The 8,468-nt window shown below is 47.8% G+C and overlaps 1 protein-coding gene across 1 annotated transcript; it reads right to left on the bottom strand.

Moving 5' to 3' along the window:
* Window positions 1-76: 76 nt before the first annotated feature.
* Window positions 77-7,341, bottom strand: LOC127306585 (oligopeptide transporter 4). The gene is made up of 6 exons (XM_051337241.2): window positions 6,735-7,341; window positions 6,501-6,598; window positions 1,636-2,214; window positions 1,309-1,561; window positions 1,027-1,209; window positions 77-931 (listed from the first exon to the last, which is right to left on the bottom strand). The coding sequence occupies exons 1-6, from the start codon at window positions 7,254-7,256 to the stop codon at window positions 296-298; spliced, it is 2,271 nt and encodes a 756-aa protein (XP_051193201.1). The 5' UTR covers window positions 7,257-7,341; the 3' UTR covers window positions 77-295.
* Window positions 7,342-8,468: the final 1,127 nt, after the last annotated feature.

The raw sequence follows: 8,468 nt of genomic DNA on the forward strand, positions 1-8,468 counted from the left end.
AACGTGCTGTTCACAGATGTATTGTTGCAAAGTGTCATATATGGTTGTAGCATTCAAGAACTAGCACACATCTGTGTTACCCAAATGAACTGATATATAACACCACTGCTGCTAATAGTTTTTGTCTTTGCTCGGCTGACTATAACCTTTACACGTAATAGGAGGAGCTGTGCTCTCCCTCTCTCTCCTTTGCTTGAGAGTACAATAGAAATCTATGATAATATGACACTGATACAAGTTGAATGGATCATGACTAATCTTGCAGCTTTATATTGAAGCATGAAACAGATCTAGCTTAGAACACGGGGCACACCCTAGATTCAGTTGGATCTAGACTCAAGTCTACCCCTTTAGCGGTGGGGCATGTGGCCAGAGGACAGTGCTCACCAGCTGTGCCCCACCAGGTGACTGACCGGTTCTCCATGGTCAGTGTGAAGTACAGCAGCACCGCCATGAAAGCGACGCCTGCGTCGAGAGCGGCTGAGAGGATGTAGTTGTACCTCTGCCACCATTTCTTCCGGTACCGGAACACGAAGAAGTTGAAGAAGGTGCCAATGATCAGCCACGCGTTGTAGTTCACGGATGTCGCTGGTGGCATGTTAGCTGTAGCCCCGATGAGCACTGGCAGGTTTATCATTAGTATCCACTTCTGACTGGGGAATATCCTGTGGAAGATGTACACAACGACAGGGCCTGATGCGCCGATGAGAAAGAACCAGTTGACAGCTCCATAGTTACCAGCTGGCCCGAAAATGCGCCTCGGGCCAACAAGGCCCCAGATAACCGATGCATCAAAGAAGACACGGTCACCGGGGCATGTCCATGGGCTGTCTGCTGCGAGCACCTTGTCATTGCAGATGTTTGGGATGGAACCAAGTAGCCACCATGCCACACCGAGGTTGACTGTCCCAGCCACAATTGTACCGGCGAACTGGGTAAACAAAGTTCACTAAGGTCAGTAAATGGTATTTTCCTACATGTCACTCCTTGGCTTATAAGGTGGGAAAATTTTAGTGGTCTAATTACCTGAACAATGAACATTGATCGGGGAGGTATCTTCATATAGTGGCCGAGCTTGAAGTCTGAGAGGAAAGCAACCGCCTGGTTCATGCTCATGTATCCGTACACCTTGAAGCAGACGTTGGCGATGGGGTATCCAGGCTTTATCAGCCCCATGGCGTACTCGGTGATGACATTCAGACCAGGTGTCTGCCAATCAAGTAATTGTCAGCTTTTCTTCTTGCAGAAATAATCAAATGCAAGAGAAATGGAGAATACATTGACCATTCTGAAATACTATATACTTGCCTGGGCTGTGGTTGCAGTAATGATGCTTATGGGGAGGGTGAAGACGAAGGCCATGCCACAGGCGAAGATGAGGCCCCACCATGGGAGCTGAACCTGGTCATTGAGGACGGTGCAGAGGATGAGGGAGACTGTCAGCGCCAATACTGTCAGCGAGTAGAACCACCATGCTGGTATGTCGTCGTACTTTCTCATCAGTCTTGTGTGGATGTCAGGCTCCTCCTGCTTTGAAGCTTGGAACCGTTGGTAGATCTCCCTGCAAGTTGGTGTCTCTTTAAGGTTCATAAACCACATGTGTGTCTGTTCATGTACAGAGTTGAGAGCTCTTACTTCCCATAGAAGATGGCGACGTGAGAAATGGTTGCAGCAATGGTGGCGAAGCTGAGCCCGTAAGAGAGCGCAAAGAAGGTGCTGAGGTTTACCACGCCGAGCTTTCCGTACGCCTCCTTGTCTAGCTGGAAACGACTGTCCACGATTTTGGTGATGTCATAGAAGGATCCGTTGGACATGAAGAGGTGCGAGGAGAATATGGGGAACGTCTTGGCGTGGTAGAGGTCGGTCCCCCAGTATGCCGTGGGTATGATCACGTATAAGAAGACGGCATAGCCAATGGCGATGTTGGCGGTGGCGAAGAAGGGCGAGATGAGCGGGCTGAAGAGGAAGGAGGAGACGGCGGTCCAGTCGAGCGTGAATGCCCCGAGGCCCAGGCCGTGCATGCCGGATCCGAGCTGCTGCGCTGTGACGGACTTGGAGAAGACCCAGCACACCCAGGACACGGAGGTGAGCACCGGGAAGAGGTAGCCCGGCACGACGTACCACGCGAAGCTGCAGATGAGCGCCACCAGGAAGAACTTTGAGCGGGATATCTGCCGCGACCCCTTGGGGAACTCTTCCTTCTCGTGCAGCGCCCTGGTACATTCAGAGGGGCCGTTAGTGCCACACACACACACATGCTATGAAGTGTAGAAGACTTCCACAATGCTATGGATTCAAAAATGCTGACATGTAAACAAATCAATTCATCAATCATCAATTCATGTCATTATTTTTTGCGAGAAAGTTCATGTCATTGACCGTATGATGCTCTACATACAGAAATGCAAATCATAAAACGGCGCGATGCGCAACTTTTTTCTACTACATAGGAGTGTGTGTTTTGTGCAAGATGAAAAGTTGTGGAAATATATTGCAAAACCATTCTCCCTGTCTTCCTACATTTGTGTATCTGTAACCCATCGATCCCTGGTTATAAAAGCTAGAACTAACCCTGGCTGACCACCACGTTAAGTAAGACAACCTTGGAGTATGATACACTACGACCAGACACGATAACAATTGATTCCCAATTGGTTTGGTTGCCACGATGGATCGTGTACTCGCTGTCAGGATATGCACGCAGGCGGCTCACTTAACTGGAAAGATGGCGCGCAAGCATGTGCGAGAAAGTACGCGCGTCTTTTCTGGACAAGTTGGGAGTCCTGGACCACGATAACACACCACCATTGTCTACTCCATCCATCCAGTTGCACGCAAATTTCAAACAAACAATCGCAGAGGTCACCCTCTCCCCTAGAAGAGGCCTACCAGAACTAGAAGAAAAGAGTCAAAAACTGTGCAGTGCACGTTAGGCGCTGCAGCCCCAATTCGCGCGCGTTCACATCACACATTCACACCCCTCGTCGCGTGCTGCCAATTTCTCATCACAACTTCCGAAGGCTGCATTGGCCGACTGCCAAATCTGGAGGCGCAAATGGAGATTCCTCTCTCCGGCGCTGTCGACGGGGACGAAACGCGCGGCCCATGAGTCCAGGCGGCGTCGCCGTCGGTCTCTTTTCAGCGGGGGATTCGTGGACTCGATGGAGTCTATAATGTGCCGAGACGTCCCAACCATCTTGAAAGCTACCACTGCTTATAGTCTTTGGTCTCGACGAGTTGCTGTCATGTATGCATGGCGAGTTGATCATCGTGAGTCTAAGATGCCGGAAGATAAGTTGACGACGAGCGGCAGCCCAACTGTTTCTGAAAGCTATCTGTACTCAAACGAACTGGAGGATGCCGTCGGAATGCCGCTGGTCTAAATATAAGACGTTTTGGCAAGCTGCCATTCTGGCAAAGCATCTTCTATTAGTGAACGCAGAGAGTAAGTACAAGCGACTATCATATTTGGGAGCATCTCGTTTCTCTGATGAAATGGATTGTGTCGATCGGTTTCAGATGATAAAAGATGCGTATCAGTGGAGGTATCGGCATATTATTAAACGGCAGTCGTCTGACTAGAGTCAGATATCCCTGGACTGGTTAGTGTTAATGGTAGGTGAGTTGCAGGTTGGTTTAGAGGAGAAAACTAGTGCCAATTGGCGCAAGATGGGGGCCCTTTGCTAGTTCATACAGAAAGGATTCTGTGCTACTACTGCATCAAGAGAATATATACAAAACTTTTGGCATATATAGAAGGCAAAGTGGCAGTGACTGGTGGGGCCTAACTAGTAGATTCATATCTCTGTCATGTGATCGGTCGATTAGTAAACCAGAAACCAAAGCTGGACATCACTCTTTTGGTTAAGGACAACCTTGGCCAATAAGCCTGCAACAATGCAACTTGATTCCACAAAAAGGCCTGCCACTCTTTTCTTGTTAGTTCATGGAAATATTGAGACTCTTTGATTCAACTGGTTTTCGTATAATTTGGGAGAATTGGGATCCCTAAAGTATTTGTGGTGTGTGGTAATTTGTTCGATTTGTATCCCTGTGAGAGGTAGATTATCTTTTATAATTCGTTTATAGTCTATTTCCCAAGAATTCTTACATTGATTGATGTCTTGGAAAATCCATGTGGTTTACTATGTGCAATCACATATATTTTTGGTATAAATTCCTACTCAAATGAATTATCTACTCAGCCTCTTTTCAAAGGAACCTGACCTAACAATAACCCAGATTAAGATGCCTGGCTAGCTATAAGGATCACACATTTCATCCTTTGTCAAACCGGGCCCTGAAAATAAGACAGGACCCAAGCAGACCTTACGATGTGTCTATGTCTATGCGACCCGCAATCATATTATCCACACACCCATGTTGCTTTTGGATGAAAATAGATCTTTGTAAGGGAGTAAAACCTTTCCACCCATAACCATAATTGGCTTTCTTTCAACCATTCGTACACCTAATCAGTCGGCTAGATAACGCCTACCAAAGTTTGATGGGAAAAGCAACAGCGTGTCTGCATTTGCATCAGCGTAACCCGTGTTTTAAAACATAACGTGCCCTTGGTGTGCGGAAAGACAGTATTCTAAACCAACTGAAAACCCAAGTTGCACAACTCGGCACTATTTTCTTCTGAAAGAATGCATCGAGCGACGTAATAATTCAGGATTCAATCAGCAGCAGCAACTTATCTATCCATCAATCCAGTGGATATACTCATGGGTCAAAATGCCGGCTTGAATGGTAGGTTCTCTCGGCATCGTTAGTGTCGAAAGGACTATGAAAAAGAAAAACGAAAAGAGATCATCCAACTGAGATGCATGTCAGTGTCTCGCTAGCTGTAGTACTGTAGTTTGTCAAATTTTGTGCCTAAATAGTAGATTCATATCTGTTTGTGATCAGTCGTACGATTAGTGAACCAGAAACCAAAGTTGTACATCACTCTTTTGTTCATAGACAGCCTTGACCAATAAGCCTGCCACTTGATTCTAAAAAAGGCCTGCACTTCTTTCTTGTTAGTTCAAGAAAATATCGAGATCCTCTTTGATTGAAATGGTCTTTGTATAATCTTTGGAGAATTGTGACCCTTAAAGTATTTATTCTATGTGGATAGTTTGATTTGTAGCATTGAGAGACATAGATTATCTTTTAAATCGTTCATACTCTGTTTCCCAACAATTTTTTACATTGATTGACGTCTTGGAAAATTCATGTGGTTTTAGTATGTGCAATCATGTATATTTTTGGTACAAATTCCTACTCCAACGAGTTAACTATACTCCCCGCAAGAGAAAAACGAATTAACTATACTAAGCCTATTTACAAAGGGACCCGATCTAACAATAACCCAGATTAAGGTGCGCCTAGCTAGCTATAAGCATCACACATTTCATTTTGTCAAACGGGGCCTGAAAATAAGACAGGATTCAAGCACACACCTTACTATGTCTATGTGACCCGCAATCATATTATCCCACACCCATGTTGCTTTTGGATGAATTAGGTCCTTGGAGGGTAGCAAGATCTTTCCACCCATAACCATAACCATAATCAGTTTTTTTAAAACCACTCGTACACCTAATCCGTCGGCTAGATAACGCTTACCAAAGTTGCTGGGAAAAGCAACAGCGTGTCTGCATTTGTATCAGCGTAACCCATGCATGTTTTAGAACATAATAATAACGTGCCCTTGGTGCGCGGGTAGACAGTTTTCTAAACCAACTGAAAACCCAAGTTGCATAACTCAGCACTATTTTCTCTGAAAGAAGGCATCGAAGCAACGTAATAATTCGGGATTCCATGAGCAGCAGCAGCGGCAACTTATCCATCCATATCAATCAGTGGATCTGTGGATGCAATCACCCATGTTCATGGTGGGGTCTCGTCAGTGTCGAAAGGACTACGAGAATGAAAAGAGGCCATCTAATTCGCTAGGTGTAGTACTCAAGTTTGCCAGATTTTGTCCATCGCCTTTCTTTTAAAATTGATGGCCTGGGCCTGGTCAGATTCTCCAATCTGAAGCTAATTAACTAACACCTGAATTGGCTGGTGATGACTGATAATACGATGCATATGCACAACTTGTTACTAGAAAAATGATGCTAGTAATAACATTATAAAACTAGCTGGCCGAGCTTTGGGTTCTATTGCTGGTTTTGTCACTAGCTTTAGTGAGTTTCTATATCAATATCGTCGAGAAACTTTGGGGAAAAGGTACCATACAAAGTGTCTTCCACACTTGTACGACTACTGTTTCTATCTAGGCGCCAAACGGAAAGATACAACGGCCAGGGGACAAAGCAACTAACCCAGCCAGGCGCCAAATTAAGAAAGAAGCGGTGAAATCTTGGGGGCAAATTTTATGAACGCAACGCTTTGTTCGCCGGCCTCCGGAACGCGAAACCAAATTCCGACCAAATCCACGGTAATTAACAAGAAACGTAAGAGAGCAAAGATCACTGGAGTGGAGTGGGGAGGGAGGTGCTCACCGGAAGAGGGAGACCTGGACGAGCGTGGTCGGCCACCACATGTGCGCCGGCTCCACCACGTACTTGCGCATCAGCCCGGCCCATCCGTAGCCGAGCACCTGGTAATTAGATTGACAGCAAAATCGCGAATTAAGAGTGGCCGGAGCTAATTGCGGTGGCTAGTTAATGGCCGTTAATTAGGAGAAATTTAAGGAATATAATCTTGCGTATGCTCCGGTGACTGCTCCGACGTACCTGGGTGGTGATGATGAGGAGCCATGCGGCGAGGAAAGAGATGGAGCGGTAGTAGTAGGCGCGGATGATGTCGACGATCCCGACAGCGTAGGCGTTGCCGTTGCCGAAGGCGTATCCGGCATTGGCGAAGATGGAGATGAGCACGTGCTCCTTCATGTTGAAGGGCCCCGGGTTGAGGCTCCACTCCCCGCCGCCGAGGAAGGCCGGCACGGGGAAGCTCCGGCGCGGGAGGACGCGGGCCATGAAGTGGCCGATGGGCAGCGACGCCACCTGCACCGTGATCTGGGTCACGATGAGCGGCTCCGTGCGGTAGGAGAAGAACTGGTTGAGGAAGCTCATGAGCGCGCAGGAGAACAGCCCGATGGTCCACATCCGGAACGTCCACACCGGCAGCGTCGGGTCGTCGCCGGTGGGCACCGTCAGCCGGACCTGCTCGATCGGGGACGTCTCCTCCTCCTCTTCTTCCACTCCCTTGCCGGCGCCGGCGGCGAGGCCGCGCTCGTCCGCCGCTATCTCGCCCATTGCGCGCGTGAGCCGGTTTAATGGGCGCTAGCTGTAAACTGTGCGAGCTGTGCGCCTCTCGGCCTCTGCAGTCTGCACCGTGGTTTTGGAGCAGAGGCGCGTTTATATGGGGAGGGTCTCGGGTCTCATGGGTGTATCCTGTGTCCAGATTCTTTGGACGTGCGTCAGTCCTGTTGTTGATCCGCGAGCATTTACAACGCGAAAAGAAGGCAGTAGATGCAAGATTCTATACGTATAAAGGCTGGAATCTGGCTGTCCTACGTATGAATACGTACGTGAATCTTGTCGGATCTGGATACTGCCATACTCGGATATCAATCAATCAATCAAATATTTCCCTCCCAAAAAAACTTGTTTTTAATGTCCTCCTAAAATGGCGCCAGTATCAAAATAAGGAGAAATATAGTGCGATAATGGCGCGCGGGCGCAAAACTTCCGGGATCGATTCGTGTGAACGGACGTCAAAACGGAGCCGGTGCATCGGCGACGGCGAGCCGTCTCTGTCCGACGTGCCCGGTAGTCTATTTGGGCGTCGACGCCACCGGCACGCTGCCGGCGAAATAGGTGTGATGCTGGGCGGTGGGCGCCCGGCGATTGGCCGGGAGAATGCTAATCAACACCTCGGCCTGTCTGTACTGTAGCTGCAAATCCTATAACCAGCGATTATTTAACCATTTGCTCAGTCCAAGTAATTCTCCGGCGGGTCCGATGCCACATTGTACTTCTCGACCAGGTCAGTGTAGGGGACTGTGCTTCGGTGACTTAGCCAGTGACTTTGAGTCACTTACAAGTGGGGTCAAATGGGACCTAAATAATGAAGGGTCCACATGTCAATCGCTCAAAGTCACGACAAAGTCACCCTGATAAAGTCACCAAAGCTCAATCCCAGTGTAGGTAACTCGCAATGACAACCTTGATGACGAAGAAGTATCACACCTATCCCTAGTCAGATACTCCGCGAAAACCGTAAAATAACCGCCACTTTGCAATATTGGACTAAAAAAATGTTGATTCCACAAATTGGGCCAACGCGTAAAACTTTTTTTTTGGTAAACTGTAAAACAAGGCCTCCAAACATAATATCTGCAGCTTGGAGGTCAAGATATACGGTGAACTGCAAACCAAACAAAACCGTTGGTGGGGCGGAACTCTCAGAAAGGCATCGCCGCTAGAATCACCGTAGTCTGGCCAAACTTCCAGCTGGGATGTCCG

The sequence above is a fragment of the Lolium perenne genome, chromosome 6 (genome assembly GCF_019359855.2).
Source record: "Lolium perenne isolate Kyuss_39 chromosome 6, Kyuss_2.0, whole genome shotgun sequence".
Taxonomy (NCBI): Eukaryota; Viridiplantae; Streptophyta; class Magnoliopsida; order Poales; family Poaceae; genus Lolium; species Lolium perenne.

Coding starts and splice junctions, on each gene's coding strand:
- LOC127306585 (XM_051337241.2), bottom strand. CDS start 7,256: ATGGGCGAGATAGCGGCGGACGAGCGCGGCCTCGCCGCCGGCGCCGGC. Junction 6,599..6,734: donor TCCTCATCATCACCACCCAG/GTACGTCGGAGC, acceptor TCTAATTACCAG/GTGCTCGGCTACGGATGGGC. Junction 1,562..1,635: donor GTCGCCATCTTCTATGGGAA/GTAAGAGCTCTC, acceptor ACCAACTTGCAG/GGAGATCTACCAACGGTTCC.